General features: G+C 45.8%; 1 protein-coding gene and 1 long non-coding RNA gene across 2 annotated transcripts in view; one reads left to right on the top strand and one right to left on the bottom strand.

Annotated features, from left to right (window-relative positions):
- The window catches only part of shank1 (SH3 and multiple ankyrin repeat domains 1), a gene marked incomplete at both ends in the record, with an annotated part of 45,496 nt that extends 39,282 nt beyond the window's left edge, over positions 1 to 6,214 (top strand). The window contains 3 exons of the mRNA XM_079176768.1: positions 166 to 3,679; positions 4,214 to 5,104; positions 6,127 to 6,214. Of these exons, the coding sequence (XP_079032894.1) occupies positions 166 to 3,679; positions 4,214 to 5,104; positions 6,127 to 6,214 (4,493 nt within the window). The remainder of the gene's footprint in view (positions 1 to 165; positions 3,680 to 4,213; positions 5,105 to 6,126) is intronic.
- Positions 6,215 to 10,144: 3,930 nt separating this feature from the next.
- Positions 10,145 to 10,910, bottom strand: LOC306709167. Its single transcript, XR_013767473.1, has 3 exons — positions 10,829 to 10,910; positions 10,449 to 10,488; positions 10,145 to 10,235 (listed from the first exon to the last, which is right to left on the bottom strand). It is a non-coding gene; the product is annotated as an uncharacterized lncRNA (long non-coding RNA).
- Positions 10,911 to 12,732: the final 1,822 nt, after the last annotated feature.

Genomic DNA, 12,732 nt, shown 5'->3' with positions numbered 1-12,732 from the left:
GCTTTCACTTTTTCTGGCTCCATTTCCTCTTTACTTCGCCCAAAAACCTTTCTTCTTCTCTTCTTCATCAGCCTCTCTTACTCTCACTCTACAGCATGTGTAAGACCTGTAAATCCCTATTTCATCCTAATTTTTTTTTCTCCATTTGTAAATGCTGTACTGCAGGGGTGCCTGAGGAGGAGAGGCAGTACCTTCATCCTCCAGCCATGAAGTTTGCTCGCAGTCTGTCAGTGCCTGGCCCAGACGAGATCCCTCCTCCTCCCACCACAGCTCCACCAGAGCCTCCATTCTCCTCTGCTCCGCCACTAGGTTGGAGAGCAAAGTCATCCCAGCAGCCTGTCTCCGTGTCCCAGTCCACATCTACATCTGCCCACTACCAGCCCTACTCCCAGTCAGTGCATTTCACCCATGGGGGCAGGGAAAGGGCAGGTGGTTCCAGCACTGCCCCCAGTGGTGGTGGAGCGGTGGACCACCCAACCTCGTATGGACACACAGCTGGCCACACTGCTCAAAGCAGGACTGCTTCACGAAAGGTTGCCTATTCTGGGGAGCCTGTTGGAGCTGGCACAGGGGCTGGAGGAGCCAAGACAGCAGGTCTTAGGAGAGGCTACAGCACCGCTATCCCCCCATCCAGCATTGCCACTGTAATGCCCCAGCAGCAACAGACTACCCAAAGTCAACCCCAGCGTACAGACCGTAGTGCAGCTGGGGCTGGAGCAGGTGGTACCAAAGGAGGGGCCCGGAGAGGTAAGGGACCCCTGCTGAAACAATCCAAGGTAGAGGACCTACGCGCCAGCCAGGGTACCCTGGGGGGCAAAGGCTCAGTGGAGAAAAGCTCCATCCCCATCCCCACCATTATTGTCAAGGCCCCTTCAACCAGCAGCAGTGGACGCAGCAGCCAGGGCAGCAGTGTGGAGGCCGACGCTCCTGCATCAGGAGAGACAGATGAAGCCAAAACACCACACGGTCCTCCTCCCTCCACCCCTGCTCCACAGCCCCCTGCCCCGCCTTCCATCCCAGCACCGCCGCCTCCATCCTTGCCTTCTATGCGAGCCCAGGATAATCTGGACTTTACCAGCCAGTTTGGGGCTGCCATTGTTGGTGCAGCTCGCCGAGACAGGGAACGGTTGCACGAAGCTCGCAGAAAGAGTGCTTCCTTGTTCATGTCCGCTGAGGAGGATGTGAGTGTAGGGGGAGGGAGTGATGGAATATCAAGAACTCAAGCGTCACAGCAACAGCTTAGCACACAGGCTGAAAGTTCATCAACACGGCTGCGCCCGTCTAAGTCTATTGACGAGGGCATGTTCTCTGGGGACAGTTTTATCCATCACACCCGCAGTATGCCTCCTGCCTTTGGTCTTCCTGAGTACTCCTCACCTGCCCTGGACTATCAGCCTAAGTCTGTGCCTACTGACTTGTACACAGCAGCAGGCAGGCAGACAGCGCCCTCCGGTACAACCACCTTCATTCACCCTCTAACAGGAAAGGCCCTTGACCCCACATCGCCACTAGGCCTCGCTCTGGCTGCTAGAGAGCGTGCTCTGAGGGATGACAGCAGGTTAAGGAGGGGAACAGAACACTACTTCACCCGCCAGATGTCGAGTGTGGTGTTTCCTTCATCTACTGTCAACTCTCAGCCAGTGTCGTCCACCGCCCAGTCCTCCAGCTCCTCGTACCTGGTCACCTCGTCTTCTCTGGCTGCTACCACAGCCACTGTTGGCCGCCCACCCTCGCCCAGAATCCTCAGAGGAGTCGGGAGTGTGTGGAGTGAGGAAGGCGGTGGAGGAGAGAGAGAGCGTGAAGGAGGGGCTCGGGAGGGGCTTAGAGTTCGGTTCTCCGAGGACAAAACGGTCCACACGCACCACTACCAGTCTCAGCCGTATCAACCGACCTACAAGGAGAGGGAGCGGGAGAGGTCGAGGGAGAGGGAGAGGTCGAGGGAGAGGGACCTGTCGAGAGAAAGAGAGAGGGACAAAGAGAGAGAGGGTTACATGAGGAGGGCAGAGCAAGCTGCTGCCAATGCGGCAGCTGCTGATGGTTCTGCTCACCAGGGGTCCCACCCTCAGCAGCCTGGGAGACCCTCTTTTCTCAGGATGGAAAGTCAAGCTGATGCCTATATCTTGTCCCTCACCCCTCCCTCACCTCCACCTACCAGTACTCACCAGACAGCCAACACTACTGGGAGCACTGGGACTGGTCTGATGGTCCTTCCTCCCCCTGCCCCCTCAATTGATGCGGACGATGAGTTTGTCTACGCGGACCCTCTCCCACCTCCATTACAGTTTGCCAACAGCTTCGACAGGGGAATTGGGGGATTATCAGGGTACTCACAGCACGGAATGCGTCCAAACAGCCTGACCTCCCGCCAACAGCAGGTCCCACCCCCTCCACCTCCTCCTCCACCACCACCCCCTCCACCCCCCATAAAAGAACCATTTGTAAGTGGGTTTCCTGCTCATACACCCCTGCCTTCTCCTCAGGCAGGGGACTCCACTGCCTCCAGCCTCACATCTTACGACAGTGAGGTGGCTAACCTTACTCAGTCCGCTCCCTCCCCCTCCCAAACGTCGCCCAACCCCCCGCCCCCTCACTCGCCCTCTACCCTGCAGCCCACCTCGATAGCCGGACCGCCGCCTCCCCCGTCAGTCTCACCACCACCTCCTCCTGGATCCTATCACAGACCCTTCTCCATGTCCCATCCCCACCACCTTTACAACAGCTCACATACTCCTGGGCGCTCTTCCCCCACGCCTCCCCCACACACAGTCGCACCTCCCCATGGCTACCGTGGTCCCCCAACACCCTCCTCCACTGCTGCCACCTCTGCTCCACATAGAGGCACTTTCTCACATGCCACGACCGCTAGCTGTGCCGCTACTACCACCGCTGCTGCCACCACAACAAGCACCTCCACTCAGCTCTACCAGGAGCGCACACACACCACACATACAACATCCTCCACCGCTATCACGGGCAGTCGCAGGACAGGGGAACACCACCGCCCTCACCCCGTTACCAAGAAAGGAGAGTCCCAGGAGACGGTGGTGGACTCTGGGATTGAAGAGCTGGACAGCCGCAGCAGCAGTGACCACCACCTAGACAGCATCCTGGCCAGTGTCCGGGCAGACAGGCTGGACCGAGGGGAGAGAGGACGGATAGGAGGAGGAGGCGGGACGGGGGAATCAGAAAGGGGAGGAGATTTTCTGGAGTCTTACATGAGCTACCTGGACGGACAAACTTTTGAGATGCAGAATGCTACAGTAGCAGCCTCCACCTACCCAAAAATAAACAGGTTCAGAGAGGGAGGTCGCACCAGTGATCTACACAGACAGACCAGCACCGCTCCTGCATCCTATCACTCCCACAGACGAAGGGACGAGCAGGAAGAGGAAGAGGAGGGAGTGGAGGAAAGCGGCCGCGACGGGTATGGGGTGAGGGACATGCAGAATTTGGGACGTCCTATTTCACCATACTTTGATCGCCCTCGCACTCCTGAGATGAAGCCTCTCTGGGGCGAGGGGCAGATGGCGGGTGACCAGTCCGCGGCACTTTTAGAGGGGAGAAAGATTTACCCTCCTGCATCCAGTATGAAGCCCAGCATCATAAATGAGCTGAGCAGTAAACTGCAGCAAAGAACCAAGGACAGCTGGGGCAGCCAGAGACCGTTGGGCAGACACAGGTACACATCAGTGAAGACTTTTATGTTTTCAGTATCACAGCATGAATTGCATTTTTTGTCGTTGTTGACGCACAGCATTGTCATTCTGTTCATGTCTCACGTGTATCAGTGTGCCACCTGCGAGTTCTTTACCTTCCACCGTTGATGTTCAAGCCTTCTGTGAAAAACTGTGTACTGTCTGTTTATGTCCTGTGTAAGTGTTTTGTCTATACTGTGTAAACTCTCCTCTCCTTTTATTTCTCTGGCTTTTTCCATGTGTTTCTCTCAGAAGCAGAAACAGGTAATAGAGCCACTTCCACACTTTTTTTCTGTCAGGAAGAACATAAAACTTTTACACCTGCTTGAATTTACAACATGTTGTGAGACAGTAAGGAAGGAGAGAAAACTATGTTTATTTATGTTAACTGATTGTACACAATCAAGATTTTGCTGGACAATGTTTTGACCAATATGTCTGTTAATTTATGTCTTTTCATCTTATTGTTTTTATCATGCATTTCTCTTGTAACAATGTCTCTCCCTCTCCATTCACAGATTTTCAGAAGACTCAGCCTCAGCTCTGAGCCCTCCCTCAGCTCGATCCCAGTCACCATCTCCGATTTCATTATCGCAGCCATCGTTATCCCCGTCCCCCACCCCTGCCTCCCAGTACCCCAACTGGGGAAGGTCTCCATCTCCTCAACCTCCAGCTGCCTCTCAGCCTCCACGTTCGCATTCCCCGATTTCCCCAACATCTTATTCCCCTTATCCCACTTCCCCAAAACACAGACCTGTCTACCGAACCAAAGCCCTAGAATTCCAGTTCATCCCCAGCCGCGAGTCCCGTAAAGCAGAATCACACATGTTCCAGCGTAGGAGAGCACCCAGCCCCCTCATCTCCCCGTCAGAGAGGCCCAAGCTGGGTCCACCACGACCATCATCCCTTCCGCTCCTCCCCACCACACCTCTTTACAGTGCAATGTATGACCTCCGAGGTTCAATCACGCCGCCATCACCTGGGAATCCTCTTGGCGATCCTTACTTCTCGCCCTCTCCTCCACTGTTTGCCCCCTCTGGTGCCCCACCTCCTCCGAACTCAGCTTTAGTTGTCTCTCGATCCCTCTCTCCAACTCACTTCCTGGCTGGGACCTCCTCTCCGCCCCTGCACCCTCTCCCTCCACCTACATGCTTGAGTTACCCCCATCTACCGCCACCTTCCCCGACAAAGCCTTTTGCCTCCAAGCCGCTGCCCTACTGGACCAAGTATGACGTTGCAGACTGGCTAGGATACCTGAACCTGGGTGAGCACAGAGAGCGTTTCCTGGACAACGAGATTGACGGCACCCATCTGCCCTCCCTAATGAAGGACGACTATCTGGATCTGGGCGTGACACGTGTAGGCCACCGAATGAACATAGAACGGGCCTTGAGGACCATAATGGACAGGTGTGGCTGCAATTCTCCATCATCATTGACCAGCTTAATTATTTGGAATATTTACAATTGGTTACGTGCATTACTTGTAATGCTACACTATGACTTTCTAAGATATTGTTTATGACATACTTTATTATGACTTCTTATGACATTTTTTTAATAACATACTATACAATGATTTTTTAGTGACATTTTTTATGGCATGCTATACTATGACTTTAATGTCTTTTTCGACATGCTATACTATGACTTTTTAATAACTATTATTTTACTATTTTAAAACGTTTTTTTAAGACACTATATTATGACATTTTTTACGACATACTACTTACTTTTTAGTCTGACATTTTTATATTTCTAAGCCACTATGACTTTTAACGACATACTATGACTTTTTACACAATATTTTTATTGCATGCTTTTTTATGGCATACCTCAGCATGACTTTTTAATTACACATTTTTACCTCATACTATACCATGGCTTTTTATGACAATTATATTTTTTATAGCAAACTATAGTATGACTTTTTAAATATTTTCATTACATACTATGACTTTTTTAACAACATACTATACTATAACTTTTTGAAAGACTTCTATCACATTTGTATGATGTTTTTAACCTCCCGAACTCAGGTAAACATCAGGTAACATCAGCACATGAAAAGCATCATTATGGCTGTTGACCCGGGTGCAGCTGCTATTGTAGCCAGTTGGCTGATGAGGGAGATGTGCATTTCCACTGCCGCCGATCCAACAACATCTGGCTTTTTATGTAGTGGGCCGTCATCAATACGAGCGGTCAACTGGTAACACAATGGTCTCCTCGTCCTGGCACACGACTATTTGCATACACACATACACCTTGCACACATCATGCACACTCATAGAAAGACACATTAAAACAATCACGAGTCACACAAGACAACAACACACTACTGTGCTACAAAACAACTAACACCATTCATCATCATTTCACAAAAAACACCAAATGAAACTTGTATCCTATGTCTGTTCTTCTGTCCTCAGGCTGTCCAGCAGCCCATTTCCCATTTTGGTTCTCTCACCTCGGGATGGACAGACTGAGAGGAGGAGGGACGACGGGAGTCGGAGCTGAGGTTGCAAACGCAGAGGCAGAAAAAGAGAGAGAGCGAGAGTAAGAAAGAAGGAGGGGATGGAGTCAATGAGGGAGGAAGACACAACTGCTGCTATCCATAGTGGATTCACACAACTAATGCGGGGGGGGGACAGATTTCACACAGAGAGCGACAGAAAGAGGGAGTCAAGTCCCAAAGGGAGATGGAAACACAGGGATGGAAAAAGGGATCCATAAAGACAGCGGCTGGCACTCCCGAGTTGTGGCTGGCTGATATACACAAGTACATTCCCCACATGCATGCACCGTCACACCAATCAACAAACGAGCACCACCAACACACTTTCATCTATGAGGACACTGTGGCTGCAGCAGATATTACGAGTGAAGAACAGAGATGAGATCAAACCAAATACTTGAGAGGAACAAGCAAAAGCCAGTTTCATTTAAAAAAAACACATTTGAGCTAGAGAAGAAGATAAAGGTGTCATTCATCATGCAGCCATCTTGTTGAATAGTCCTCTTACCCATCAGCCAGCTGGTTAAATCTGTTTAGGTTTGAGAGTGGAGCCCACCACGAATATTTCGATTGCATCAATGACAACTTCCCGTGTGAGTGGATTGTTGGTTTTAAAACGTGTCTGAATATCACTGCGGATTGATTAAGGGTGAATGTTGGTGAATGTCTGCAGGTGTTGGGCTTTTTCTGTCTGGATGGTGAACGTAGGACGACGTAAGGCAGTATATCCTGACAGCTTCCACATCTGTTATTAGAGGGGACGAGGGCGCAGACGGATGACTCGCCTGCTTGGTTCAAACCAAGGAGTCTGACTGTGACAGCTTTGATTGGTTGTGTCTCGTTTTTACCTCACCACTGGTAGGGCTCTGTCCTCACTGCAGGTCCTGTGATCAGGATCTTTTGTGTTTCTCTATAGCTCTTTATCATCTTAAGTCTTATAATGATATATATATATCTATACATATATATACATATATGTATATATATATACAGACTGGTCACTGTATCACAAATTTGTAGCAAAAATAAGTGCCCAGACCGACAGAAGAAAAAGAAAAAAGAAAAAAGAATCACACACACACAGGCACCCGAGTTACTACTATACATGCCTGCATGCATACACCAACATGTAGACACACAAATACACACAAGCACTTGCAGGTGATTGTGTTAAGAGTTTATGGGACACGTATATAGACACACTATATGTTTGGATCCAAGATATACTTATACAAAAGGAGACAGACTGTGCTTTCAACTGGTGGCATACGTGACAATGTGAAGAGAAATCCCCCCGAGGATTTGATTTACGGGCGAAAGACTTCCTCAGCGTCGAGACAACTGTTGTACAACCATTCAGACCTTCCGTCCGAGGGAGACTAGAAAGGAGAGGGGAGGGGAAGAGGAAAAACTGCCATTTTCTTTCTCTTTCCCACCCAATCCCCCCTGCTCCTTACAGGAGTGGACCCCTCCGCCCCCCTCTCTCTCTCTCTCTCTCTCTCTCTCTCTCTCGACAAAATCCAGGAGGAAACAAGCAGCCACCCGGCCGTGGGGATCTGAGAGAAATGCTTATATCAAGTTTTAATACTATGATTGTTCTTACAATTTTTAAACTTTAAATGGGAAAACTGGAATACTAATATTGATATGAAGAGATTTATTGTTACTATTTATCATGACTTTCATCGTCCTTACTGTTATTATAGCTTCAGAGTTCCTGCTTTCTGCCTTTGGTTACTGATGTGTCGCTCTTGTGCAGTCAGTGTATTTTCTGACTGTGTGGGATGGAGATAACTGTGCTGGTTATATAGAAATATATATGTGTATATATAGGTATTTTTGAACTGAAAGATGCATATTATTTCGTGCACAGCACCCTTAACATTGCCTCTATGTGACAAGAAGCATTGCAACTTAATATGAAGCACATTTCAGAAACACTCTTCTTACTGTTTTGCTTTTGTCAGACTGTGAAGCTATAATCAAAATTACATGTTGGCATTTATGGCCTCAAAATATGGGGAGGCCCACGATACACATTAAGTGAAAATGATGTATTCATTTATTTAAGCAGGACTTTAAATTGATTTCTGTATTCTGGATAACCACCACCCTCTTTTTAATTGATCACATACACTAATGTCATTTCCAATTGCACTGAAGTCCCTTTATTTTCCCATCAGCCTCCGCTGCACATTCACATCTCATTATAAACTCCGTCCTGCTATTCTCGCTGTTGCTGAGATCAAATATAAGGGCTCTCTCATGACCTCTCTACCTTGAACAACACGTCACCTCTCCTGCTGCTTTTGAGTCCTCGAACACATATCAAACGTGCGTTTCCCATCCGGGGCCACAGATGGTTTATTCCGCTCCCGGCCCTGCTATCCTCGGTCTGCTTTTGCAAAAAAAGATAAATGGAGTTTTCATAGAGCGTGTGCACATACACACACACACACACACACACACAGGCATGCGAATGAGCAAACGTGATTGAGATGGATTTGTTTTACGCAACTGCAAGACTCAAGAAGAGATATTTGAATGCAAAGGAAATAGCAATAAGGACGATGAAAACAATGGTCAACTAATTATGGTTTAAGATGTAAAAAAAAAAAGTTCTAAAGAATCTCTGTCTTCCAAATGTTTAACATGAAAAGGTACAATGTATTTATTTAACTGTTCTGCTTTCTATACAGTTCGACTTGTTCTCCGCATCTTCTCCCTTACACTGTTAATGACAGCGTTACGTTTTCATCTTGTTTGTACAAAGCACCTTCTGCAGTCCCCGTATGCTTACGGCTCATTGTTTATGACCACACATTATGCAATGGCCCTATTTCCATTAGCAACTGTGGCTTTTTCACATTTCCCTTTAAAGGTTTTGAAATAATTTTCAGCCGAAGGGCATGTTTCTGAAACACAGCCAGATTCTACTTGTTTCTTTCAGGTCTCAAAAACGTTTGCTAGTGTAAATAAGGCAAATTAATAATTTAAGGTACGGCAATGTGAAAACATCAGACTGATACAATTCTGTTCTTATTGAGTCACTGGTGAGAAACAATTGGTTTAATCCTTTCTTTGCAGTTAGACGTTATCAAGATAAGGTGGCTCGCTGTTGCTGTCAGAGGGAATCGGTCAGACTCTATAGAAAGCATTTATTTTCCTTTAGGAGATCTTTTAAAAAAGAATATGAACTGATGAAAGCATACAGAATATATGTATATGTGATATGCATATACACACATTCATATAGACGTATATGAATTTCAAATGTTTTAAGAGATAATACATTGTTAGAATTATAATAAAGATACAGAAACAAAGTTAGCATTTTGTGTTTTTGTAGTTTCTTTTCCATCTTTACAGGTCCCAGCAAATAGTCCTCAGGTTATGTGAATTTTGGGATGTTATACTATAAACAAGTACAGACCAGAGTCAATCAACAGGCTCCTTTCACCACGTCATCAAAAGGAGCCAAACTATGCGAGAAACGTGTACTTGGTAAAGAGTATAACTTTAGAATATAAACTTTTAGATAAAATGTATTACGTCACACACACCTGAAGTGGGATAGCTTGCTGCAATGTTCTTTACACGGTATATTGTCCGATAAATACAGATTAACTTCCTTGTTTCTTAGCGAAAGTTTGTATTCGGCTGGTACATTAAAACAGCATGAAGTCATGTTAACACTATAAAGTGAATAAAGTTAAACTTTTGTTTGGATTATATCATTTAATTTACACTTGCTCATAATCAGTACGAGGCTCTCACTGCTGAGAGTCAGTCTACAGCATAATCAGAAACATTCACTTCGTTTAAATAATTAACAGTCCCTACTCTGGTTAAGTATTTGTAGGAAAGTGAAGAAACAAATTTAATATAGACTGTTTTATTTCATTAATCACAGCAAATACAGGAATACAATATTAAGCATTATAAAAGTTCTGATTTTAACAAAAATACAACAAAATGACATCACGGTTATCAGGCAGATGATGTCTGCAGGAAGAGCAGTACCTGAAACAGAAAGAGGGGGGGGGGTTAGATCATAATCCAACCAGAGTTAAAAACTAAATTAAATGTTTTCTATCGTCTCCTCAGAGTCTGCCTTGTCAGGGGCAGAGCTGCACTTGTGTCAACACTGATTTTCTGAGCCCAGTGCTATACATCACAAGAGATCCACATTAAGTGTCTGCTATTAAAGGCAAGAGACGCTGCGTTAACACAAACCTGATTCAAGTCCGGTGAGCCGCGTCACTTCCACAAACACCTGAAGAAGAAAGCAACAGTTAGCGTGTTGTCACAGTTAACACGTTTGACCTTCTTTGGTTTATTTTCTCCTCAGAAACTCTGGCTTGTCAGGGCCAGAGATGCACGTTTCTCTTCATAAAGACTCAGAGCCCAGTGCAAGTCATCAAGGGACACGACAGCTAAACCCACTACAGTTTGAGTTTAAAACAACTTGCAATTAACTTCACATTTAGTATACAATATTGTTTTTTCTTTACAATTTTCAGTGATGTGCTCCAAGCAGACTACTTCACTGTATTAGCTATCACGGTCGCTATCAAAGCATTCATAACTGTGGAGTACACATACATATTACATACCTCTTTGGACCCAATCGAAGCTCAGCCTAGCAGTGGATCCACGTGTTGAAGGTGACCTGAAAACAAAAGCAAGTGTTACAGTATTTCTATCACTGTAGCATTTAGCCAACATTCAGCCATCGTCTCCTCAGAAACTCTGGCTTGTCAGGGCCAGAGATGCACGTTTCTCTTCATAAAGACTCAGAGCCCAGTGCAAGTCATCAGGGGAGAGAGACGACCACTCACTACTACCGTTGCATTATATCGTATGCACACACGTTGTGCAGTTACTTATGTTGTGATAACTATACTGAGCCGTAGCTCATGATACCGTTAGCTACTATGCTAACGTCACCTGGTACTTTAGGCTTACCACGTGGAGTTAGGCCCACAGGGTAAACGTCTGCTTTCGGCGGTTTGTGTACGAGAGCAGTAAAGGTCGATAATCAAAACACAATTTAGAACCCTGTCAGTTATACACTGTGTCAGTTAGATATGCCATGTGCTAGCACCGGACAACACGTGTCCTGTGAGGCCATACCTTCAGGTTGGAGCCACGTGTCATCGGGTAAAGATTCGAAGTATAATATATCCACCAAAACAGACTTTTACTTTAATAAACCACTCTAATATCACCAACGACTCCTGCAATGGTTTACTGCCAACAGCTTATGTTACAGTTAATCAAACCGTATGAAAGTTGAACGTAACGTTAATTAGCTGTGGAATAAAACAAAGGTAACGTTGGCTGTAGAACTGCAATACTAATCCAAATATTGGATGATTAAAAAACTAAACTTCCCATCAGTGAAATGCATATCTGCTTACCAGTAAAAAAAACAGTGATGTTTCAGTCGAGGCGGACAAACGAATGACTGATGCTTTCTTCTTCTTCCTCCTTTTAAATGTCGCTTCGTGTATTAAATATTGGCGGTTAGCAGCAGCTTGAGAGAACACTTCCGCCGCCTAGTGGACCGGAGTAGAACTGCACGTGTATTTTAAATACATGAACTGAATTGAGATCATACAAAAGAGGAATACAACAGGTCTAGCATTTTTCTCTCTCTATTAGAAAGTAATGTAAGCTATTGTGTTGAGTTGCTAAGTGAGAAGTGAGTTGCTCTGAGTTACCATAAGAGCTCTCCAAGAAGCAGTGTTCCGGTGTATGTGTCTGGGGCTTTTATTGTGAAGGCTAAACGGAAAAAGGTAACGAGAAAAAGGTTCTACGGACATCTGTGGAAAAGGAATAATGTTCAACTTGGTGCAGACTACAGAGCCCTGTCTTATTATTTTATCACTATTATAAAGTATAGGCACAACATAATTCTCGCCTACAGTAACTTTAATGGACAGTTGTGTACTTATTTACCTGAAAGCAGTAAAAGCTTTACAGAACAAGTAGCCAGTCTCTGAGCCGGACGACCTACGTGTATTTATAATCGTGAGTATTTCTGCCCTCTAGTGGCATTACAATGCCACTGCATTCTACTAATAAAGTTAAAAGCACCACAATATAGTTGTGCTTCCGAGAGATACTTTCAAAATAAAAGTACAAAAGATGTAGTTACGCATTGTGGCCAGAAGAGGGCATGAATACTCGTCAATTTTAAATATGCAAATATTGACAATCATTACAGTAGAAGCAGTAAATTCCTGAGCCGGACAACCTGTATTTAGATTCATGAGTATTTCTGCCCTCTAGTGGTTACAGTGAGAAACAGCAACTGCATTCTTCTGGTAACGTCAAACATTATCCAACTGAATCAAGGTTAAATAAACCAGAAACAAAACAGGTTAAACAAACCTTACAACACAGTAGACAGTAAATTTAAAGGACAGTTGTGTTGTGCACTTAACTACCTTTTACAGTACACACTTTACAGCCTCAGACTGAGACAACCTGTGTAGTTAGAATTATGAGTATT

The sequence above is a fragment of the Pholis gunnellus genome (genome assembly GCF_910591455.1).
Source record: "Pholis gunnellus genome assembly, chromosome: 17".
In the NCBI taxonomy this organism is placed as follows: Eukaryota; Metazoa; Chordata; class Actinopteri; order Perciformes; family Pholidae; genus Pholis; species Pholis gunnellus.
Note: the sequence above shows the minus strand (reverse complement) of the source record. Positions and strands in the feature narration are given on the sequence as shown.